At 40.8% G+C, this 26,076-nt stretch overlaps 1 protein-coding gene across 1 annotated transcript in view; it reads left to right on the top strand.

Annotated features, from left to right (window-relative positions):
• The window catches only part of aldh1a2 (aldehyde dehydrogenase 1 family, member A2), a 32,174-nt gene extending 9,054 nt beyond the window's left edge, over positions 1-23,120 (top strand). Inside the window, exons 2-13 of the mRNA XM_052153605.1 lie at positions 338-442; positions 892-1,032; positions 3,410-3,539; positions 7,495-7,556; positions 8,285-8,413; positions 9,277-9,390; positions 18,230-18,332; positions 19,025-19,209; positions 21,001-21,165; positions 21,377-21,534; positions 21,808-21,882; positions 21,980-23,120. Coding sequence (XP_052009565.1) covers positions 338-442; positions 892-1,032; positions 3,410-3,539; positions 7,495-7,556; positions 8,285-8,413; positions 9,277-9,390; positions 18,230-18,332; positions 19,025-19,209; positions 21,001-21,165; positions 21,377-21,534; positions 21,808-21,882; positions 21,980-22,052 — 1,440 coding nt within the window. The 3' untranslated portion in view covers positions 22,053-23,120. The remainder of the gene's footprint in view (positions 1-337; positions 443-891; positions 1,033-3,409; positions 3,540-7,494; positions 7,557-8,284; positions 8,414-9,276; positions 9,391-18,229; positions 18,333-19,024; positions 19,210-21,000; positions 21,166-21,376; positions 21,535-21,807; positions 21,883-21,979) is intronic.
• Positions 23,121-26,076: the final 2,956 nt, after the last annotated feature.

Below are 26,076 nucleotides of genomic sequence, written 5' to 3'. Positions count from 1 at the left end.
TCCCAGGAGCGTGATATTGGGCAGCCCTGCAGTAGAACACAGTTCACAGAGATTCCTCTCACACCACAACCATTAAACACGCAAGGGGAGAAAGACACTCCTATATCTGTGTATCACCATGAAGTTAAACAAACTCACTGCAACTACTCATATGAGTCTAAAGACATAATGTTTTTGTACACTTTTTGCATTAAAATGCTGATTTCTCCCACTTTCAGTTGTTTAGTTGTGTTACGTTAATTTAAAGTAACTGTGGTTATAATTTTTGACAGACTCTTGCCTTTTTTCTTAAAAAATTGTGAAAGCTAAACAGTGTCTTTCTCTTCTCTCTTCACAGATTTTTGTTAATAACGAATGGCATGATTCTGTGAGCGGTAAGGTCTTTCCCACATACAACCCAGCTACAGGGGAGAAGATCTGTGATGTACAGGAGGCAGATAAGGTGTGTGTGCTTTCTTAGCATGCTGCAAATGAATGTGTATTGGTATACGATCAAACCACTGCCAGAAACAGGTTTGGCACAATTGCTCTGCTGGACGACATTTAGTCGTCCAGCACAGCTATTGTGCTTCTCACTTTCAGCCTTCAATCAGCATGAATGAGCGTCCAAATTTGGAGTGGGTTGTAGGGGGATGGCTGCAGTTTAGTCTAATATGGTTAAGCAAGCTAGAGGCCGTAGTTCCTCAGTGAATCAGTTAGAGAGTGTGGAAAACCGTAAAAGTGAACGTGCAACTGGGGAAGTCATTGAGTCTCATCCGGAATAGATGGATTTCATCTGTCCCAGAGGTGGACAAACACCTGTTTACAGGATAAGGTTATATCATCAAGAGCTCTCCCTTCTCTTCTTGTTTCTCCACCTCTGTTCATTCCCTCTTTTTCTGTTTCTTTAAGGCTGATGTGGAGAAAGCTGTACAGGCAGCACGTTCGGCCTTCTCTCTGGGTTCAGTATGGAGGAGGATGGATGCATCTGAACGTGGGAAGCTGTTGTTCAAACTGGCTGATTTGGTGGAAAGAGACAGAGCCTACCTTGCTGTGAGTATTCCTCTGTGGTGTAACCATCCAATGCTCTTTTCACCATAGATCAGCAAGAAGCTAATGGAAGGAATACATTTTTATGTATTTTTATAATGTGGCATGGATAATATAGACTATGTATGCATGTTATATATATATACACATCAGAGTGGGACATATTATCACACTATATGAGGCAAGTTGGAATGTCACTAAACCAGTGGTGTAGGTTTCATGTTTACATTGGGGGGTGACAGGGAAATGTTTTCCCACCATTACAACTATCAAAACAAAATGAATGCTGCTCTTTCAATTAATTCCTGCATTAAACATCCTATTATAGGTTTTTAAACTAAATGTTAAAAGGGATACAATTAAGAAGCACAAAATGGAAAAGGTTACAAAATAAATAATGCAATTAACAAACGGTATACATGTATGACATTTAAAAGACAAGTGACAACCTGTCACAATAAAAATTTGAAAAAATGCCCTGAACCGACTTTCATGAAAAATACTTTTGTCCTAAGAACCCATTTTAACATTTCTGTAAAAAAATCTGCCTTCAAAATATATAATATTTTATGATTTATATTAGTATATTGTGCAATATATAAACATTAAGAAACTATTTGTATTTCTTAAAATCTAATATTAATCATGAAAAACCTAGAAATCTTAAAATATAAAATATATATATTTCTTTACAAATAGTAAGAGTAGTATGATAGTTTGATAGTATGCTATTCTGATCATAGCAAATGACTGTGTTCAAGCTTTTTAACCAAACACTACCCCATTTGCTATAGTTTGGACAATCGTTTAGTCCCGCTTCAAACTCAAGCCATTGGCAGAGATACATTACAAGTTTTCTGATTTGTTATTTACAGAGCCAAGGGCTGTCGCAGAGATTATTTATTTCTCAGGAAGCCTATTTTCAATAGTTTCTATTTTATGCATGGTATTTATAGGAAAAAAAACATAAAAATATACACGGCAGCTGTAACTGTGGAAGTAACTGCATTCAGCTCTTTAAAAACGCTGCATCTCTTTTATTTGTATTTTTAACTTTTTGATACATAGTTGATCTGATATTCAATTCCATAAATTCTGCAGTGGCTGGACTACAACCAAAGTACCTGGCCCATGCTCCCTTCTTGGCATCTTTCCGTCTTGATTCCCCCATAACTATCACCTTCCAGGGCTGGACTGGTAATCTTGCATACCGGCCATTTTTCCATTGGGCCGACGCACTTAGGTCAGTGTACCCCGACAAACAGGTGTAGACTGGCCATCGGAACTGAGTGGGCCAGAGGGTCGACCGCGAAATGGGCCGAATCGGCCACGATAAGCTAAAATGAGCCGACGAGTTATGTAGAACAGACCACAAAATGGTGCTTCGATATGCAGAAAAGGACAGAGCAACCCCCCCCCCCCACTCATCAACCTTGGCCTCAACACCGCCTCCCCCCATGTTGCTATGTAAAATCCCATGCCGATTTCTCTTCCCAGTCCAGCCCTGTCACCTTCACTCACGAACTAGTGGCCCTCAGACTTAAATCAAGTTTCATTCTAGTCAGTACCAGTTTTGGGTGAGTGAGAATAAGATTTAAAAGGACAAAGCCATCTAGAGAGACAAAGACGCTCACAACAATAAGCAAGTGTCTAATGAGTGAGTCTGTCTGTCTGGCTCTGGCTAATTAAAGCTTCATGGCAGGGGCTGATGGACTTTTTTCCTAACAATTTTGATTTGTTCTGAAAATGTCTGAAACCCATGACGATGGCAACACTGGGTTGGGACGTATGACCTTTGGGTGCTAACGACCACTTAATTTATGAGTGAAATGTAAAAGAGAGGTATTGTGCTGTGCTATGATAAGCTTCTATCTCTTTCTTCCAAGGACATCTGCTTTTACTTCCCACTCACGGATATGTGTCTGAAGAGACAGTTTTAAAAACAAAAGTGCTGTGTTCGTATCTGTGTGTGCGGATCTCCTGAGCAGGCCGTGGCCATTTCAAATTAATTTCTTTCATGTTGCAGTTTAAACTCTGTCTTAAATGGACTGAAATAACATATTTTCTCCATCCAGATCTGAACAAGTGTCAGAGCGAATTGCTTTGAAAGAGAAATGTGATGTCCATGTGGTTATGATCATTCTTTATATCAATCTATTCCCACACCGATTACAAATCATGACTGGCTGACACAAAGATAACAAAGCCAGGTCTCTGGTGATAGTTATATGAGTATCATGTTTCCTAGGGGAGCAGAGGTAAAGTGTGTGCTTTAGATATGCTTAGTCTAAATGCAGCATTGGGGGGTGTCAGGTTTAATCCCAATGAGCAATTTTTCATCACACACCCACGCTCTCTCATCTGTCCTCTGTCCTCCCAGACCCTGGAGTCTCTGGACAGCGGGAAACCTTTTCTTCCCACCTTCTTTGTGGACCTTCAGGGAACCATTAAGACTCTGCGATATTTTGCTGGATGGGCAGACAAGATCCACGGTTCCACGATTCCGACTGGTAAGCTAACTTTCATCCTGTTATAAACCCCCATCGTTTGTTATTGACAGTACGGTATAAATAAAAAAAGACATAATGCATGTCACTTATATTAACACAGAAAAAATATGACTACTGATTAGATATCTATATAATAAATAATCGTTATTAAAACAGCAAGCTGGTGGCACAGTGATGCAGAACAAGATCTTTGGCCAGTACAGAGGATAAGATGGACTTGGTCGAATGAACTTTTAATCATGTGTAGGATATTCATTTGAGATATTTATGAATTATAGACAGTTCAGTTTTCACTAGTTAAAATGCTGTTTTGATATCAGGCATGGAATTACCACTATTTTTCTTCACACATCCACATTCATATTAAAGTGCTATTTTTTATATATCTGTAATTATATTTGTTCTAGTAAAAAAAAGTTATTATTAATTTAAAATATGATGTCATTATGTGGTGCAGCGGTTAGCACTGTCGCCTCACAGCAAGAAGGTCGTGGGTTCAAACCCTGGTTGCCCTGGCCTTTCTGTGTGGAGTTTGCATGTTCTCCCTGTGTCTGCGTGGGTTCTCTCCGGGTACTCCGGCTTCCTCCCACCATCCAAAAGACATGCAGGCTAGGTTAATTGGTGTCTCCAAAAAAATTGGATGTGGATGTGGAGGTGAGTGTGAGTGTATGTCTGTCTATGTGTGGCCCTGCGATGGACTGGCGACCTGTCCAGGGTGTCCCCCGCCTTTCGCCCAATGTTAGCTGAGATAGGCTCCAGCCCCCTGCGACCCTGTACACAGGATAAGCGGTTGACGATGGATGGATGGATGGATGTCATTATTGGCAGAAATACACATTCTTGATATCAATATAAAAAAAAATCCATAATTTTTTATATCTGGAACTGTATTTTCACTAGTATATTTTCACAATGATATGTCATTCACACTTATTCAGTACGCAATTACAGATATCTATAAATAATTTCTCCAATTTTAAACATCAGCAATGCATAAAATTTTTACTAGTGCAAATTTAATTTCAGATTCTAAAAATGAGCATTTTCACTAGTAGTAATTCTATTCCTGATATCAAGAATTTGTATTTTAACTAGTGAAAACTGAATTTTGATATCTATAATTCATATACTGCACTTGATGCTTGAATGTCAAAACAAATCTCTATGTGAAAGCAAGATAGACCCTTAGGTGAATGCCCAGCATAGAAAGTTTAGTAACTACACATGCTTGTTTGGCCAGCTTAAGTTTGGCCTTGAACAGAGAGATAACAGATACGGCGAGATGCTGGAACAGGGGTAGAGCTGTGTTTTCTCTGAGGCCTGCCGAAGAAGCTGTGGGGTTATGGAGGTGCATTGAGGGTAAACAGATGAGGTCCCATAACAGTTATAAATCTGAGTGCTAATGGCCGCCCTCCTGTGGAGCGCTGCCATCGGTGGAGCACAGTGACAGCTATGGGGCTGAGGGGGGGCACTATGGGGCATTGGGAGGAGGGGGGGGGTGCTAATTTAGTTGTTTGAAAGGAACGCAGCAGGGAGCCTGGAGACTACGGGACAGCAGCAGACTTGCAACTCTGATGTCACGGTGCAGCCATTAGTGTGCAAGTATGTGTGTGTGTGCGGGGGGAGATTGTGGAGCCGTCCTACAGGGCCCCCCCTGTCACATGGGCCACATAGGCTGGAGGAAAGAGAGAATTGGTGCAGAAGAGAGAGAGGTGTCTGCTGTCGGGCGTCCATGTAATTATTGTGCATTCCAACACTGTCTCTCACCATCACTCTCTGATTGTCTCACTCTTTTAGCTTATACTGGCCTGCACTCTACAAGATCTCCCAAATCTCATATTGCACATTTTCTTTATGTTTTCTTTAATTTATGAAATGGATGAAACCAAACTTTTATCTCCTGAATGAACTAAACCACCCTAGACGAACGAAGCCTGTGTTTATGCTACATGTGGTGTCACTATAATGCAGGTTTTTTGCATCTTTGTAAAGCTCTTTGTACATACGAAAGTTTCCTGACTGATTTCTCCACGCGTTTGTCGTGGCCAGTTTTGGGTAAGTTAAAAATTGTCGTCAAATTACTTAACTAATGACTTTACTTTTAAGTTACTTCTGCTCAACAAATTTAAAACAATGTCTATATTTCTTACTTGTTCATTGTTACACACAAGTCACACACTCAGTACCTCACATTTCTCCTTTACAATGACTCGTTACGGGGGCCATAATTCATGTATTCTACATAAATTATATATTAGAAATAAGCATAACCCTTATGTACTTCAAAGTAATTTAATTAATTGAAAGTCAGTAACTGTAATCTGATTGCAAGAATTTAAAGTGTAATGATTTGCACTCCTTTTTTTTAACTAAAGTAATTAGATTACAGCAACTAATTACTTTGTAACTGTATTACATCCAAGACTGGTCATGGCCGTGTTGTCTTTGTGAAGTTTGCATCATAGAAAAGTGTACTTTTGAACAACTTCAGATGGGCTTCAAAGTTATCCATTTGTAATGTTATGAAAATAACCTAGATAGGTTGAACAAGAAGCCTGTTTACCCAGTATGTATAAATTAGGCTTTACAGGGTTTCTTTTACTCTCATCCCATACTGTCTCACTCAGTCATACCTTCTATACATACTAAATCATATATTATACACTATAAACTCTCTTAAATTTGATAAGAGCTCCCTTATACTCTCTTTCTCTTTCTCTCTTTTTTCCTCTCTCATCTTACACAAATAAGCACCCATGCCGCTGCATGTTGTTATGATACGATTTACACGGCAAAAATGAAGAATGGAGGGGTAAAGAACTGTAAATCCCCCTGTCAGCGCTTGAGCTCAGCACTGGGCCTTTGTTGTGTTGCTAAACCAAACTTGCATAGCGGGAACTCGCAGTGATTTGCTTTATTTCATTTCCAATCTAATCCGTAATAGAATTACAGCACAAACAAACAGAATGTGTATTTTTGGCATTCTCTTATCTGCCCACCAAGTGAGATGAATCATCGGTGTGCCTCTCGTCCAGATGCTTTACGCCAACTACATATTTCCACGGCAAGGGATGGAGTGATTGCACTCTTTTCCATGAAGCCCTAAAATAAGAGAGGGTGGTAGACAGCAATATTATGTCGAACTCCTCTAACTCTTTTCACTTTATAATGTATTGTTAATCACTGTAGTAATTACAAAAGGGCACATGATGACATGAATTTCATCAGTAGTGGCCTTTCCAAGAGCAATGACCAATAAATATGTTGATACAGTGCTCCGACAAACACACACAAACCCTAAACACAATCAGGGTAACACATGTGAAATTAAAATAATGCAATAAACATTAACTAAACTACATCAAATATAACCATGAACCCCCAGAGGTAGATAAGTGATATTAAAAATAAGAAGTAACTACTATTCCCATAAAATATAATGATATGTGATGGGTCATGCAGGGAAATCTGGGAACTACCGATTTCTGTTTTTACCGTAATTTTAACAATAATTTACCATAAAAAGTGCATGTCCTCTCTTGTTAAACTTAATATAAATATTTACCGTTAATTATATAGGAAAATCATGCTTTTTACATCTAAAAAGATTAATTGTTACAACATTTTACATACTGTAAAACTACAGTCTTTTTAAATATATTATTAACGTATATATTGCGGTAACTACTCGTTAAGCAATTTACGTTTTTTGTTTTAATTGTAGCATTTTTACATCCTTTTACTGTTAAAATTACGGACATTTTACAGTGTAGAATTCATTTATTTTACCTGGATTCTTTTTTGTGTTATGTGAGGACATTTTGCTACTGAGTAACTTCATCAGTCAATTATTTATTTGGTAAATGCTATGTATAAAACAGCAACAGTTCAAATGTTTCATTTGACCACACTCTACTGTAACATTCTGGTCCCTTTTGTTCTTTCTATCACACAGATGGAGAATATTTCACCCTCACAAAGCATGAGCCCATTGGAGTGTGTGGACAGATCATTCCTGTGAGTTTTTACCCAGATTATTTACAGAAGTAGGAAAAGAAAATGAAATGGACATAGAAATAGAGAGTGAAAGGCGGGGATGAATGGGCGTGAGAAGCAGTTGAATGACATCAGTAGAAACAAGGGAGAGATAATTTGTCTTTGATTTCTTATTTAAAATAAGTATAATTAAAATAACATAAATTAAAAGATATTAAAGATAAATAAAAAATAGGAAGAGTGTCCTTATTTTGTTATTTATCTTTCTTATTATTCATTAATCTTCTATGTTTAACATGTATTTATTTATCTGCATTGCTTTTGCAATGTATTCTAAAGTGTGCAATTAATGCAACATGAATTAAACTGAACTTAAAGAACTCCAAAATTAAGCCAAATAATTTAGGAGCTTGCATAAAGAAGAGATTGTAAATTGAATTTGGTAGTTAAGGAATCTATGATCACCATTACAGACCTCTGTGTAAGATGAGAAACATGAGAATTGACCTGGTTTAAACGGTACACACCAAAGGCCTTTAGCATGTCATTGACCATTGTAGAGGAAAATGACAGGAATGTAGTTGTTGTGCTGAAGTGATACAGAAGACTCTCATGTTTGGGAATAAGTAAATGAGTGTGCAGTGCAGGAGTCTGAATTCATTAGTGGATGAGTTACGTTCCCAAGAAATAAAGATATGGGGACATGTGAACGAGCTCCCACAGTAAATTCCTGACCTGTGTCTGTACAGTGGAACTTCCCGCTGGTGATGACAGCATGGAAACTAGGGCCAGCACTGTGCTGCGGAAACACCATTGTCATGAAACCTGCTGAGCAGACCCCTCTCACCTGCCTCTATATTGGTGCTCTGATTAAAGAGGTAAAAAATGAATGAGGATCAAAGAGACAAAACATAATAACATTAGGCCACATCTGCAAAAACATACCTAGGATATTCTATACTGAAAAAAATGTGTTTCAGGTGGAAACTTTTAAATGAACAGGTTTTATTCAAGTCAAAAATATTATTTAACACCACTGAATCAACCTGAATACATTAACCAATAAAACTAAACTATAGCTCCTTAAAGGGATAGTTCACCCAAAAAATAACATTCTGTCATCATTACCTCACTGTCATGTTGTTAAGACTTTTTCTCTTTTGTGGAACACAGAAGGAAATGTTATTCACTTAAATAAATAAAAGCGAATGGGGTCTGAGGCTAACATTCTGCCTGACATCTTTTTTGGTGTGCTTCACAAATAAATAAAGTCACACAGGTTGGAACCATATGAAGGTGCTGAGTAAATGACAGAATTTTAATTTCGGGGTGAATGAACCCATTAAGGTAACAATCGAATATACCACTTTCAACAATGTATTCTGACCACATCAATTTCATAATACAATAGTAAAATGATCAACACAAAGTGATACAACACAAACATCATAACACACAGTCATTCAAATGAGGCATACTGTGACAGATCATCTTTCTTTCTTTTTTTTATTCTTTCTTTCTCAGTTGATCTCCACTGCACTCAAACCCTTGTTGTTCTGCCTCTCCCTTTCTCTGGGATTAAGAGGCCTACTTTCTTCTCCTCCTTTTGATATTCTGTTCATCCTGTCTTCCACAGGGCCAGTAGGGAGGTTGGGGTGGGTCTGGATTCCCCCTCCACGGCCTGTGGTGTTCTTGGCTCAACTCTCATCTAAAGCTTTTTCCTCTCACACTGTTTTGACAGGCTGGGTTTCCACCAGGAGTCGTCAATATTTTGCCAGGCTATGGGCCAACTGTGGGAGCCGCGATCGCATCACACATGGGCATAGACAAAGTGGCGTTCACAGGATCGACTGAGGTAATTTTCCTATCAGACAAATGGAAGAATCACACCCGCTTTCCTCATCCTCTTCGTTTGAAATAGTGACCAGTGTGATGAGCACCAGCTCTGGATGAGCCAGGGATTAGCCCGTTTATGCATCATTGCTGTGCGGGACTCCAATGAGAGTTCTGAGAAAGCTGTGTATCTCGTACTTTAAAGGGATTGTTCACCCAAAAAAGAAAATTCTGTCATCAGATACTCACCTCCATGTTGCTCCAAACCTGCATGTCTTTCTTACTTCTGTGGAATACAAAAGGAGATTTTATGTATATTGTTAGCCTCAGTCAGCATTTATTTTCAATGTATGTAAAAAAGATGCAATGAAAGTGAATGGTAACTGAAAATAACATAATACATAACATCTCCTTTTTTGTTCTACAGAAGAAAGTAAGTCACACAGGCTTGGAACAACTTGAGAGTGAGTAAATGATTACATATTTGGGTGAACTATCACGTTTCACATTTCTGGGTTTAGAATTCAAAAGTGTGGTAAAATTCTCTATCTACTTTTTCAGCCCTTTGGTTCTGGAAGTATTTTTCCCATAGGCTTTTCATAAAATCATTCATAAATGAGTTGTAAGGCATGAACCAAACCAACCAACTCCAAGGTAAATCACAGCATTACAAACTTTGTTTTGAGGTACAAAACTATTTGAATTTCGGGGCAAATTGTTGTTGATTATATAAACAATATATTTTAAGTTTATTGTAAAATTATTCCAATATGTACAAATAGATATGTAGTTTAAGGGTGAAGAGACACCGACTCGATTATGTTATTCGTAGTGTATCATGGAAGTGGGCGGTCACTCTGTGCCACGTTTCCAGGGCTTGGTTGGCTGCAGTTCTCTGATTGGTGGATCTTTCTCTGCTGATGATTTAGTTGTTTACCATGCATTTCGCAATCAGACATGATTTTTAAACAATCAAGTTGAAATAATGCAGACTGTTGGCTTCAACAGAAGCATTTACCATTGATGAGCAACCTCAGAGCTCATGGAAGGTCTGTCTTTAAATGTTTATAAGTTATCATTGAAAATCAATTTGTCTGTGGAAAAAGTTTTACTTCCGAAAAACAGACGTTTGCTCTATTGACAAATTATTCGTTTTGCATTCCCATTTGCTCCAACAGCAAACATTTTTTTTATTATGTCTATTACTTATTATATTACTTACATAAAATTATTTCAAAAGAGTAGAAAAATACAGAGTGGTGGATTAAGGAAGTCAGAAGAGAGAAAGATGACAAATGTACTTTCACTCCCTCAGCAACAGATTTTAAACCCCCATCAGAGAAATGCAGACTATTTATTTAATGTCAGGGCATTAAAACACAAAGAATAATGTTATAAATTCACACTAAATTATTAAAATATATATATATTTAAAGAATTTACCAGATTTATGCTGCTAAATAAGACGGAAATTCATCATCACAGTCTGTTAGAGTTCATACTAAGGGACTGTCTGATCTGACCAAACACACACCCACACAAGGAAATGCTAAGTGAACCACCTGGCTTTCCAAAATCTTTTGTAATAAACAGGTTTTAAATGGATGTAAGGGTGAGATATTAATCCACAGGTGGTCTCTCATGGACGCAGAACAAAAACAATAAATGAAGACCATTTATATTGTGCCAGTCTGGTTTCCCCCTTCACTATAAGACACCTAAGTTAAAACACAAATAATTTATATGTGTCCTGTGTAAAGAGTATCCTTCCTATTCAGCTCTATACACCAAACATTAGACAGTTACACTGTGGCCCTGGAGAAAAAAAACTCTTTGAAGCAAACTGTATAAATTTAATAGAAAGCCAGGGACTGAAGGGGGGCACACCATGTTAGGAATGGAGCACCAGAATTTACACCATTAAAACAGGCCTCTCTGACAGCTACACAGCTTATTTTAAACAATGATTATTTCTAGCCTAGCTGCTTAGAACCTTTAAGCCCTTTATTCAATAATAGCATTTCATAAATCTCAACATTTTAGTGTATGTTTTGATCGCTCCCTACACATTTCACATGTGTTGTTTTATTAATTGAAGTGGATTTGGTGATGTTTAGAACAGTGCTAAGGTTTATGATGCCATTTGCTTGAGGAGTTTGTGTGTGTACATACTTAGCTAGGTTGTGGGTTTGCACTTACAAAAAAAAAAAGGTACCTAAAATATGTTCTTCATGTGGTAATGTAACGCTTGAGCAACGAGGAGATGCGGATCCAAATGCAGTTTAAACTATTTCATTAACAAACAGGTAAACACAAAAGGAACAACCCACAATGGGGAAATCAAACATAAAAACTGCTAACTAAACACGATGTACACAAACAGAGGACTCGGGAAGGAAACACACACCAGGCTGACATCAAACAACGATAGACAAGGACTGAACAAAGAAATAGGGTATAAATACATAAACGTGGGAAAAAGGGGCCAATGAACGAACAGAACTCAAACAAGATAACAAGGTGATTAACAGAAGCAAAAAGGCAAACTAATGAGGACAGGTGAAAACAATGACAGAAAACACGAACGCTAACAAAGAGACTATGGAGTTACATAAGGGACTAAAGTGAAAACTAAGAAATGCAAAAGTGACAAAAATGGCAAACAAAAGGGCAACAGTGAAACAAGACAGGATATACATAACAGAGCCCCCCCTCAAAGGATCGGCTTCCAGATGATCCTAGAAGACAAAAAACAAGACAAAAACCCACAAAAACAACATGAGGGCACCAGGGGCAAACAGACAGTCCAAGTGGGCACATGGGCAGACAGACAGACCAGGGGGGACAGAGGGCAAGACAGGCAGGTCATGGAGGTGCAAGGGGCAGACAGGAAGTCCAGGGGGGAAATGAGACAGTCCACGGGGGCACAAATGGAGATGAGACAGTCCACGGGGCCCATTAGGCAGTCCCTGGGGGCACAAAGGGACAGGGTTAGGGGGCCAGGGAGGTATCGACCGGGCAGGGACAGGTTTTGATGGTCTGGGAACTGGCCACCGGGCAAGGGTAGGTGCAGGAGGCCTGGGAGCTGGCCACAGGGCAAGGACAGGTTTGGGGGACCTGGGAGGAGGCCACTGGACAGGGACTGGGTCAGGAGGCCTGGGTGGAGGCCACAGGACAGGGACTGGGTCAGGAGGCCTGGGTGGAGGCCACAGGACGGGAACAGGGTCAGAAGCCCTGGGAGGAGGCCACAGGACAGGGACCGGGTCAGGAGGCCTGGGAGGAGGCCACAGGATAGAGGCCGGCTTTGGTGGCCTGGGAGGTGGTCGTGGGCCAAGGGCCGGTTCAGGGGACCTGGGAGGTGACCACAGGACAGAGGCCGGTTTTGGTGGCCTAGGAGATGGTGTGGCCACAGGGGAGGCCGGCGGAGCCAAGGAGGACCTCTGAGGCGGAGCCGAGGGAGGTGATGGCTCAGAAGGCCCAGAAGGCGGAGCTGAGGGAGGCTCAGGAGGTGGAGCTGAGGCTCAGGAGGCGGAGCCGAGGTAGGCGGTGCCGTGGAAGGCTTTAGGAACGGAGACCAGGAAGGCTCTGGAGTCTCTGGGGGCAGAGACGTAGGAGGCTCTGAGGGTGGAGCCATCGAAGGCTTGAGTGGCTCGAGAGGTGGAGCCGTAGGAGGCTCGGGAGGCTCTGAGGGCGGAGCCGAAGGCTTGAGTGGCTCGAGAGGCGGAGCCATAGGAGGCTCTGGAAGCGGAGCTGTAGGAGGCTCTGGGGGCGGAGCCGTAGGAGGCTCTGGGGGCGGAGCCGTAGGAGGCTCTGGGGGCCGAGCCGTAGGAGGCCCCGGAGGCGGAGCCGCAGGAGGCTCGAGAGGCTCTGGGGCGGAGCCGTAGGAGACTCGGGGGGCGGAGCCCTAGAAGGCTCGAGGGGCCTGGAAGGCTCAAGAGGCGGAGCCGTAGGAGGCTCAGAGCTGCAGGAGGCTCGAGAGGCTCTGGGGGCGGAGCCATAGGAGGCTCGGGGGGTGGAGCCCTGGAAGGCTTGGGGGCCTGGAAGGCTCGAGAGGCGGAGCCGTAGGAGGCTCAGAGCCGCAGGAGGCTCGAGAGGCTCTGGGGGCGGAGCCGTAGGAGGCTCGAGGGGTGGAGCCCCGGAAGGCTCGAGAGGCTTGAGAGACGGAGCCCTGGAAGACTCGAGGCTTGAGGGGCGGAGCCCTGGGAAGCTCGGAGGGCGGAGCTCTGGAAAGCTCGGAGGGCGGAGCTCTGGAAAGCTCGGAAGGCGGAGCTCTGGAAAGCTCGGGAGGCGGAGCCCTGGAAGGCTCGAGAGGCGCTGGCTCTAGGACGGGCATGACCACTGGCTAGGCTCTTGAGCGGTCGAGGCTCAGGCTGGCTCAGGGACGGTCGAGGCTACAGGCTGGCTCAGGGACGGTCATGACCACTGGCGCTGGCTCAGGGACGGTCCAGGCTACAGGCGCTGGCTCAGGGACGGTCGAGGCTACAGGCGCTGGCTCAGGGACGGTCGAGGCTACAGGCGCTGGCTCACTGACGGTCGAGGCTACAGGCGCTGGCTGGGTTACCATGGTATGTGCCGGCTTGGGTTCCCGGGGCTGAGGCCAGAGCCAAGGGGGGTTTAGGGCATGGGGCTACGGCAGGCGGAGGCTGGAGTGCAGAGACCACTCCCTTTCTCCTCTTCCTCCGGGCTGATGCGACTGGCGAAGCTGGGATTCTGTTCCTGGTAAGCGTGGCTTCAGGCTCGCTGGCCGTGGTTGACGAGGGCTCAGGCTCGCTGGCCGTGGTTGACGAGGGCTCAGGCTCGCTCACTGTGACATGCGTGGCCGCTGGCTCGCAGACCGGGGCAGGCGTGGCCGCTGGCTCGCAGACCGGGGCAGGCGTGGGCCGGGAGGCGGAAGCCTGTCTTTTCCTCCTCCTCTGGGCGGACGAAGTGGACTGTGCAGGTTCAAGAGAAGCCACTGGCATGGGGGGTTGCTCGCTGACAGGTGAGGCTGGTGTGACAGGGAGCGGTGAGCTGCACGCTAGTAGGGTCGTCTCCAGGTAGTCGCGGAGAGTGCAGCCAGGCGTTGCCTGTGGCACCCGCTCCCTCAGCGAGGGATTTAAGCTGTCCTTAAAAAAAAAAACACCAATGCGGAGTCCGGGAAGTCCGTAAAGGTCGCCAGGAGGAGAAAGTAGAGAGCGTGGTCTACCAAAGGCTGGTCTTCTTGCTGCAAGTTGAGCAGCTGGCATTTGGCCCGTATAGCTGCTGGATCCATGTGTGGTCTATCGTTCTGTAACGCTTGAGCAACGAGGCAGACAAGGAGATGCGGATCCAAACGCAGTTTAAACTATTTAATTAACAAACAGGTAAACACAAAGGAACAACCCACAATGGGGAAATCAAACATAAAAACTGCTAACTAAACACGATGTAAACAAACAGAGGACTCGGGAAGGAACCACACACCAGGCTGACATCAAACAACGATAGACAAGGACTGAACAAAGAAACAGGGTATAAATACATAAACATGGGAAAAAGGGGCCAATGAACGAACAGAACTCAAACAAGATAACAAGGTGATGAACAGAAGCAAAAAGGCAAACTAATGAGGACAGGTGAAAACAATGACAGAAAACACGAACGCTAACAAAGAGACTATGGAGTTACATAAGGGACTAAAGTGAAAACTAAGAAATGCAAAAGTGACAAAAATGGCAAACAAAAGGGCAACAGTGAAACAAGACAGGATATACATAACAGGTAACATGTAAATGAACTTGTTGATTTCAAGTAAAAGAATACTATCTAACATCTCTGAATCAAACATAATACATTAGGTTACACCAACAAAACTAATTTTGATGGGTTAAATCAGGTCAAAATAGCTCCTTAAGGTAACAATCGCAGGTAACATTTGTTACAGTATAGGTTAGTCTATAGTAATTAAAATTAGCTTTATACAAAAACAAATCTATTTTATATCCCAAATTAGATAGCTAAGTAAACTTGTGTATGCAAGATTTCCCTTAATGACAAGAATACAAACAGAAGTGTTGTTTCCATAGCAAACAACCCAAGCTTATGCCCTTGAAAAGCATTTTTAAAATGCAACAGATGTTTTCTTTTTTGTGGGAAATGACAGTTAGCTCATTTCCCAGTTCTCAGCAATTTTGATGACTGCGATGACAATTTCTTTCTTTTGCATCAAAATGTTATTGATAAAAAAGAATGCGATGACTGAGCCTTGGAAAGAAATGTGCATTCGCCACACAAATCATCACATGAATGTTGCATCACTCTGAAAATAGTCCCAACCCACCCGCCTTCACCCACACTTCCACTGAGTGACTTTCACAGGAAACTCATCACCATAGACCCAACCTTCTCGCCCTTCCTCTTTTTGGGCAGTGGCCACACAGGGTTTCGCTCTTCTCCTGGCCTGCTGCACCACTGCTGCGTGTGTTTCTGTGCTTTAATCTGGACTTGATTAGGCAGCAGAGATCTCTCATGCTGTGCGATTGTGTACATACACAGACTCTGAGTCACTTCAGTGTGTATATGTATGAAGGAGGACATGGCCTAGGGGTGGGGGCGACAAGGGACCTTTTCCCTAACGAAGTAATAGATTCCGGAGTATTACAAAAGCACTGTAAGACCTGCCCTTTGTTGCAATTTGAGGAGTCAAGTGTGTGACAAGAGTGCAGTGTGATGTCTTTTTCATCTTGTGATATATCTAAAAGCAAACTTAAAGCAAGAGGTTTTTTTTCATTCTTATAGTTGTTGTTATGTAACCAAATGAGACCCGAGCATGACTGATGCGTGCACCCCCCCCCTCCCCCCCCTCCACCCCAAAATATAATCCAATCACTGCCAACCATGTTAATATAAAATTATACATTATAATTTCTGAATCTATGTACTGATTACCATTGTTCCAAACATCATCTGCAGCCTGAAACTGAACTTCTGTTTGGATGTGAATGCATTTAGCTGCATAGAGAGTTAAAGGATACTCCCTCGCTCCCTATTTAGCGAATGGCTTAACCTCCAGTGTCTGTCTGTCTGCACTGCTCTCAGAACAGTTGGAAATGCACCTTATTTTCATCCTACCTGCATATAAAGCCTCTGAAAGCAATTTTTTCAGCTTTTGATGAGCCCATTTACTCAATGTAATAATGCACAGTAAATACAGGATTTCTATGGAAAAAATTGCTTAAGTTCACATTAGTGTAAATTATGTTTAACTCCGTAAGTTTAACGATAAATCACTCAAATCACTGAAAAGACTCTAAGACTCTCAGGTTTCAATGTAAAAACTTAATTAGGTTTCTTACCAGATGTAGTTTTGTTGCCGTTTCTTCCAAAGACAAACTGTGAACAGCACCATGTTGTTTGGTTACATGACTCTGCGTTAAAATTTTAACCCTTTATTGACAGCCCAGATTGTTCAGAACTGAGATCAGTCGGTTTAAATCAATTTAAATTGTGCTTTTTTTTAATTGTAATTATAATTTTATTATAATTATAATAGTGTCTGTTTTAATAAACAAAACAAAATGTTGTATGGAAAAGACCGGCTTTGTCATTTTGATAATAGCTCTTTTTATGTTTCATGGGAAAAAGTCATACAAGTTTTAAGTGACATAGCGGTGGATAAATCATGTCAGACCTTTCATTTTAAAGCAATACATGGTCAACTAAACAATCAAAGATTCAAATAATTGTTTGGAAATTGCATTCAAAATGCACTTGTCTCCAAAATCTGAGGGGACATGATGCTTTTTTCAGCGGGATAGTGCTCATTACTGCAGACAAACACAGAAACACAAAGTATCTATGAGAGGAAGTTATTCTAACTTATAAGACAAGTTTGTGTGAAAAATGAGGCTTACATTTTTCCACTATGTGAATGTTTCAGAGGGAAATGAGCAGAGTTGTTTTCCCTCTGTGTTCTCCCCTCTCCACTTATTTCACTGCTATCTGATGGAAAACAGATAGATAAAATATTCACTGTCAGTAAGAATGTTTGATGGAAAGGAAAAATTTACAATTGTTTGTTTATGATTAGGAGTGCTGCTCGCAAGCCTCTCCGAGTGCTGAGTTGGCTGTGAACAGTGATTCTCTCTCTCTCTCTCTCTCTCTCTCTCTCTCTCTCTCTCTCTCTCTCTCTCTCTCTCTGACACACACACACATACTCACAATTTTAAGTGAGCATAATGTTCTCTGTGATGTGAAACAATGCCGGGGCCCAGCAGCTGAGCAGTGTCTGTGGTGCTTACTTGGCCCTGAACAGCATGTAAGATGAGAGCCAGTCCTCACATAATGAGAAACTTTAAGTGGAGGGAACTGTGAAATCTAGCTTGGATATGAACTTCTTCGAGAAAAAGCTGCAAACGACATGGAATTATGAAACAATAGGACTTTGCTTAAAAAAACCTAAAAGAAACCAAAAACAGACCAATAATCCTGTTCACTTCATACTGCATACTCCTACATATGCTTTCATTTATGCACCTACAAAGCTAGTTATGCATTTTAAGGGTCTTGTTTCACTATTAGTTTGTGGCCACAAACAGTGTTGAGCATCCTACGCAAGCCTGCGGTCAACTCTTCCTGTTCTCGATTAACCAACAGATACTGTTCCATGTAGGAAGCGGGGCATTCCATTCTGCTTGGCCACCATTGTGAGCACTAATAGATATTTAAGATGTGAGGCCTGGTAGTGGTGGTGTTGGTGCTGGTGTTTGCCTTGTCATGGGGGCTCCCTATGAGGCAAGATTTATTAATGACAGCATCCCACTGATGTTGAGATTTAGTAGGGCTCTGCACTGGTGTCCAGTGGCTGCCAGTGATTAAAGCAACTCTCCTCTCTCTCTCCACAGGTAGGCAAGCTGATCCAAGAAGCAGCAGGAAAGAGCAATCTGAAGAGAGTCACACTAGAGCTCGGGGGAAAGAGTCCCAACATAATTTTTGCAGATGCCGATTGTAAGTATTCAGACATTGCTTTATAGCTCCCCTCCTGTTGTCCTGCCGCAACAGTTTGTGCTCAGGTTCTGCCATGGAGAACTTCTCTGTCACTTGCTGATAAAATCAAAGACTTCAAAGATCTGCTTGATACATCACATTATGTTTTGTCATGATCTATATATACTGTACATGCAAATGAACAAATCTCACTCCCTTAACCCCTGATTACCATTGGATGAACGGTCCTTTGGGCCTCTAAGAAGCTCACCAAACCTTTAAATGCTTTAAGCAGCCTTGAGCATGCCCCCCATAAATCAGCTGAATGGATCCTGCCCGGACGAATCACAACACCGCCATAAATCTAGTAGCTCAATTAACCCTTCAAATGCCACAGCCATCCTTGGCAGTCCATCCTTTTTCCCAGATGTCCAATATCCCACACAGATGCACATACACATATGAACCACAACTGCTTAACAATAAACGTAAGGCTCCAAGTCCATTAATATATTACTTTGAAAGGGTTATTAGCATTAAGGGCATACATTCCAGATTTATCCATCACCTGTTGTTTTGGACTTTCTAAAAATGATAGACTGTTTCACTTACTAACATTGTTTCACACCTGTCACTAGCAATGCTTTTGCCCCATCTGCTGTGTATTGTGCTGACAACTGTTTAATAATATGGTTGGTCTCTGTGTCTTTCAGTGGATCTGGCAGTGGAGCAGGCCCATCAGGGTGTTTTCTTTAATAGTGGTCAGTGCTGCACGGCTGGCTCCCGTATCTTTGTGGAGGAGCCCATTTATGATGAGTTTGTGTGCAGGAGTGTCAAGAGAGCTCAGAGAAAGACAGTGGGAAACCCCTTTGACCCAATCACTGAGCAGGGACCTCAGGTAAGACCATATGCAAATGATATATAATATTAAAGAATTGACATTAAACACACACACACATACACACACACACACACATATGTATGTATATATATGTGTGTGTGTGTGTGTGTGTATGTGTGTGCTGCAGTCAATTAATTTGTTTTACTACGATTATTCGCATATTTATTTATTTTTGTTAATTGTGATTAATTGCAGATTTTGAAAATGCTGAAATTTTACACCATAAATACTTATTTTCCTGTCAAAATGCATTTATTTCCCTTTTAGGAAAGAAAACAATAAAATATGTAACAATATAATGCTTTCTTAACATTTTCCAAACAAAGCTTTCCACAGTATAAAGATAGAAATGCACTATAATAGCACCAATTCTAGTAACATTAAATGTTTCCCAAAGTAAAAGTGGGAGTTTGATTAATTGAAAGAACTTGTTCCCTTATAGGTTTCACATTTATTGCAATAGGCTTTAAATCTCTTAAACTCATCCTCTACAATATTTATCTGCTGGCAGACTGTGGATCTCCATTTTGTAGCAGCAATCGTGAAGCCGCATTCATGATTAACGTCAGGGAAGCAACGCCAGCATCAATTTGCGCTTTGAGCTCCTCATGAAAAGCGTTTTGGTGATAGTTAAGATTTGCTGTGCTTCTGTGGTAATTAAAATTCACCTTACATTGGCTGAAAAATACTTGATTTATATCACAAGTTCCATCTAGGCTTACTTTGTACATTAAATACTGTTAATGTATTTCTCCATCATATTATCTCTGACAGGGAAGTGCGGTTAAGTGTGTTGTGAAGTGTGCACCAATATAATGACTCCGGGCGGACAATTACACAGGTTCCACCCTCCAAGCCAGTGTTTATGCTGGTTTATGCTGTATTAATGTAAATTTGTCAATCGCTATTTAAAAAAATAAACATGTTAAACTTTTTTTTATAAATCTCATGTGGTAATTCTGACAGCTCTAATATATATATATATATATATATATATATATATATACACATATACATGTATAAAAACACTTGACCTTTTTTTCATGATCTTAAAAATCTTTTGATCTGAAGGCATATGCTTAAATGTTTGAAATGATTTCTGTCGACAAAAATATTATTGTGCCAACATATTAATTTATTTCATTGTAAAACTAAAATGTAATAATAATTTAAAAAAAGTTTTTGAAATGGATGACTTGGACCTAATAATAAAGAAAAGCAGCAAATAAGTGCCCAACATAGATGGGAACTCCTTCAATACTGTTTAAAAAGCATCTCAGGGAGATTCCTCAAGAAGTTGGTTGAGAAAATATCATGAGTACATCTCTGCAAATTCTAGGGTGACTACTTAGAGGATGCTAAAATATAACACAGTTTTGATTTATTTTTGATTTTTTTTAGTCACAACATAATTCCCATAGTTCCATTTATGTTATTCCATAATTTTGATGACTTTACTATTATTCTAAAATTCTAATAAAGAATGAGTAAGTGTTTCAAAACTTTTTACTGGTAGTGTGTAGATATATATACCCTTAAGGAATATTTTGAATGTTACAATAAAATTGACTGAAATGTAATTTAATTAATAATTTCAACAAAAAACTAGGCTTAAAAATATTATTCCTAAATTAAATACAAAGAAATTTACAATTTGCATTACCTGCGCAAATCATTATTAAAAAGTCTGATGCCTGTTGCAAGTGTTCCATATAATTATTTGAAATAAAGATTGGATTCTGTCATTCAAATTGAGAGGATTTAAATGTATATGTTTGACTTTTCTAGATCAGTGCAGAGCAGCAGAGTCATGTGCTGGAGCTGATACAGAGTGGCATTACTGAGGGTGCTAAACTGGAGTGTGGCGGCAAAGTTCTGTCCTCTAAAGGATTCTATATAGAGCCCACAGTCTTCTCCAATGTACAGGACCACATGCGCATTGCCAAGGAGGAGGTAACGTACCGTCACCATTTATGACGTACCATTACAGTATCACTGGCATTGTTATACTTCTTAGCACAAGACAATTTTTTTTGTACCAGTAGAGCATCATGAAATGTTTGCAAAATTTCGATTTTTGTAACTAACATAGTGTCTGATCAATATGCAAAAGTATTATAATAAACTAAACAAGATGCGTGTCATATTTTTGCACTTTTTGTAGATATTTGGGCCAGTACAGCAGATTATGAAGTTTAAGACAATTGAAGAAGTGATTGAGAGAGCCAACAACACAGAATACGGTCTGGTAGCGGCTGTCTTCACCAAAGACCTAAACAAGGCCATGACTGTCTCTGCAGCTGTGCAGGCTGGCACCATTTGGTAAGAGATATTTCACATGAACAGATACACAAAATCAAAAGCAACACAATTGATATCCACTTGTTTTTGTTTACATCCCAAAAATCACTGGGTGATTTACGTGCCTTAAACATAGAATAAACATTTTCAAAAACTTCCAGCATAGTCAGTCACTGATTCTCTCATTAACTGTAATTACTTGTTTTATGACGAATCCTAACACACTGCCACTGTATAATTTCACAGAGCTGTATGAATTGTCATGAAATTGTGAAATGCATTTTGTGTGTGCAGGATTAACTGTTATAATGCCATGAGCTGCCAGTGTCCCTTTGGAGGATTCAAAATGTCTGGGAATGGTCGTGAACTGTAAGTGCATATCAATGATATCATATCATATCATTTCATGATTATGTTTTCAATACAATGCTGTTCACACTGACAATGGTTGTTGTCCATTTTCCAGGGGCGAGTATGGACTGAGAGAGTATACAGAGGTGAAAACCATTACGATGAAGATGTCTGGGAAGAACTCTTAAAGCACAAACCTGTGTGTTCCTAGCAGAGTGAAGTCTTCTTCTGAGGTTAACCACTAGCCATCATAGTGGTAAAACAGTACACACAATAACCACCCATCACTTCTGCATGGGAGCATCTCTTCTGCTGCATCCTCATGGGCTGTTATCATGGACTACCCAATCATCTCCGTTAGCTCAGTATCCAGTGTCTACTAGCAGTGTCCATGTCCAACGCCGCCATTAACTGCCTACACCCATTCCAGTCATGACCCCCTTTCGCCAACTCCACTAACCATACTAAAGCACTCGGAGTCACGGTGAAGGAGGGCTACACTTTTGACCACTGAACTAGCAACGTGCAGACACTAACAGACTGCGACTGCTCTGATGACTCGACTTTATCTCCTGCATGACGTGTTTTCACAAAGCACATTGCTAGAGGAGTACTGGTGAGCACTCAAACCTCATCATAAACTTACCTTTCCACTGGGTAGAGTTCTAGTAGCCATAATAGTTTTTACTAAGACCACTGAAGCTCTCTATCTCAGAAAAAAGAAACAGATATTTGTCTTTGAATGAGACAAATTCTAAATGTATGTAATTGCTTTGTGTTTTATTCTTTTCATTATTTGAATGTTTTAACAATGTATAACTTTGTCAATGTCTTGACCAATGTAAACAAAAATTATTTACCTCAAAAATATGTGGTTCTTTTTCGACAAATGATTCCTCATTGGTGCCCATTTATTGTCAGGTTTAAAGAGTTTTTATGTACTATGAATATAGAAGTTAAGCTATAGAATGAGTTCTGCATTAAAATGTTTTAATCAAAGTACTTTCTTGAATGGAGTTTTCAAAAAATCTAAAACAGTGTTCATTATGAATGTTTAATCAAGTTCCAATTGTTACGGAATTATGTCTTTTAACAAAAAACAAAACAAAAATGTATTAGTACAAAATAAATGTATCCACTAAGTAAGACTTCTACCAGAAATAATTTTTGAGCTTGCATTTTGCTAAATTAATTTAGATTCACAGTTGTCTCTGTTACAGAGCAGTGGGTCACAGATTTCAGATGACTATGATTATTCATACTTATATCAGCCAGGGTGAGAAAAGAGATTGTACAAGATGTTTGGTAAAAAGCTCTGTGGATATGTGAAGTTAGCCAGATAAAAAAGCACCCAGTAGTGCAACTTCCTTAGATGTTGCATTCTCTAAGAAAGAGTCACAGTGGATTTTCCCAGCAGCCTCTTGCCAATCGATATCTTCAGTCCAACAAGAATTATGAAAAGAGATGGCTTGATTACACTGTACTGGTCTGCACGACCAGGAAGGCAAAAGTTTTTCTTTATTGTATTTTAAATGTGTTCATGTTATCTTTCCATATTGCTTAGCATTATACTTGAATGAAAAACAGAAATGAATTACAAACAAAACTAAAACTAATCTAAAAAATATTGTTTAATCCATTTGACATGGTTGCACAATGGTGTCAATGACCCTTCCCTCCTTAGGAGTGTCAGATATTTATAATCCTCTAGAGTCTCATATGATTAAGCTGCACCAAGTTCACACAGATATTTAATGACAATAGTGTAAAATAGCATTACATGTGTTTTTTAGAAAATAAAAATTAGTCATTAGTTATAATTGTGGAATTTAAGGGTGTATTTTTATGACTGCTAAGAATTTACTTCCTTTTTTAAATATTCAATATATGTTATTACATAGTGAATTAAAATAAATATTAACATTTGCACATATGAAGGAATAGCTATATTCTCCAATGGCACCACATTATCAAGATCTTAAAAATGTCTCTTTTTGCATGATGTGGTGCTGATCATACCGAGTTAAATCAAGTTTTACTGTGAAAATGATCAAAATGATACCTCCTCCTTCCTTTTGGATCCTTGACACATCCACCTATTTCAACCATCTTGGACACTGCCCAAGGTTAAATGGTGATACATCCATCATCATCTGAATTCCAATATCTCTCCTCAGAGTAATACATTTATTAGATAAAGCACTTATGGAGGCTGATAAGCATCATTCACTGATCATTAGCATATGCTCTTTCAAAGGATTTATTGCCAAATATATCCATATAACCTTCACATCTACTGAACTAGAGGATGGATTAAACGTGTGAATGATCTCTTAAATAGGCACTTGCATACGTTTCCAATCAAATGAATCTTCTCTAAATATGTATGGATTTTCCATACTTTGCCAAATAGTTATTAAAACTAATGTGTCTCATTTATAAATGGAGATGTTCTAAAATGAAATTGCAACATTAAACCCTAGAATGTGTCCATATGTCTTCATCAAGATAAGCGGAGAAAGCTTAGCTGGTGGGAACCAAAGAACTGTGAACTGGTTGACAGCCTACAGGACAAAACAAAATAAAAAATACTGCATCACCCTTTATAATGTCCCCCTCCAGAGGGAGACACATTCTCCCATTCTGCTGTATATAAGAGATCACATTTATAATCTTACTACAGTGAGTATCTGGACCACTCTGCATATTCAAGTATTTTGTATTGTTTCATTAGCAAAGGAAAGACAAATCACAAATTAGGGCTCTTTGAAATCTTGGTAATGAGATTAGAGGGAGGATGTTTTTTTCCAGAGAAAAAGACAGAAGTTATCTCACATGCATATCTAGAGTTTCAGAAGAGATGTCATAATGCCTCAAACTGTGCTAAGATTTCTAAAACTCCAATATCTGTAATCAAAAGTTGGATATTTATTTATTCTAGTCATTACTGGATGATATATTGTAGATTATTATAAATTATGATTAACACCTGTTTCTATTTGCAGTGAGCTTGGGGAGAGTGATATAAAAGGACCATGCCACCGACAAGAAAGAGAGAAAGAGAGCCAGAGATCTAGAGTCCTGCTGAGTAGTTGATGTATGAATGTGAAGCTAAAGCGTTAATGTGAAGCTAATGAGTTATTGTGAAGCTACTGAATTATTGTGAAGCTGTAAGATCAGAAGAGTTGATAATTAAAAAGTCTTACCTGTGACTGAAGAAACCCGGTTCCCTGTGTCCTCCTTTCCTCCCTTTGTGAAGTTTTGTTACCCTGGTGCCACAACTTGGGAACATGGAACCAAAGGAAGCACACCCCATGGAGACTTCGCCACTGGCTGAGGTCGTCAAGTCCCTCGCCGGCCTGCACCTCTCACACCAAAAGGCCCAGCTTGATCTCCGTCAGGACCAAGATTGGCACTTATATGAGATCCTCAAGGCTCTAGCAGAGGTCTGGCAGGCGATCCGAAGCCTCCTCAGTCAGGAGAAGGCCCCTTCTGCAACCCTGGACAACACTAGTCCCTTGCCCCACCTTCACTCATGAAGATGGGTGTGGAAGATGACCCCAAAGCCTTCCTCGACTTGTTCGAGCAGACCACCAAGATCTGGCGTTGGCCACATGATCATTGGGCAGCCTAGCTTGTCCCTTTGTTGTCCAGGGAGGCCCAGCTCGCAGCTCAACAACTGCCGGTGGCTTGTCTCCTGGCCTACGACGTCTTGAAGAAAACCATCCTGCAGCAGGTTGGCTGGAGCCAAGAACAACACTGCAAGCTCTTCCGGTCGATGAAGTTTGTCTTCTGTTTGCCTTCTCTCAATGTCTCCGTGATGCGCCAGTAGGAAATGGCTACTGGCGGGGGACGTGACATCGAGGGAATTATCGACCAAGTGGTGCTAGAACAGCTGATCTGCCAACTTCCAGAAGGGGCGACGTAATGGGTCCAGTGCCATCCCCTGACATCACTGGAGGAAGTGGTCCAGCTGGTGGAGGACCATATGGGAGTGTGATCCCTCTCTCACTCTCTCTCCTTCCCCTGTGCTTCCTACCATCTCTTCCCACTCCCCCCTCCCCTCTCACTCTATCCTCTCTCCAGGCCCTGTTCCTGCACCCCGGGGGCATGGAAACCCACCGCTAAAGCCGGTTTTATCCCTTTCCCTGCAAATTCAGTGCCTTCCCGCTTTCCCCCTCAGGTGGATGCACCTGCCCACAAGTGCAGGCA

Source organism: Xyrauchen texanus, chromosome 2, assembly GCF_025860055.1.
Source record: "Xyrauchen texanus isolate HMW12.3.18 chromosome 2, RBS_HiC_50CHRs, whole genome shotgun sequence".
In the NCBI taxonomy this organism is placed as follows: Eukaryota; Metazoa; Chordata; class Actinopteri; order Cypriniformes; family Catostomidae; genus Xyrauchen; species Xyrauchen texanus.
This window is presented reverse-complemented; position numbering and strand designations above follow the sequence as displayed.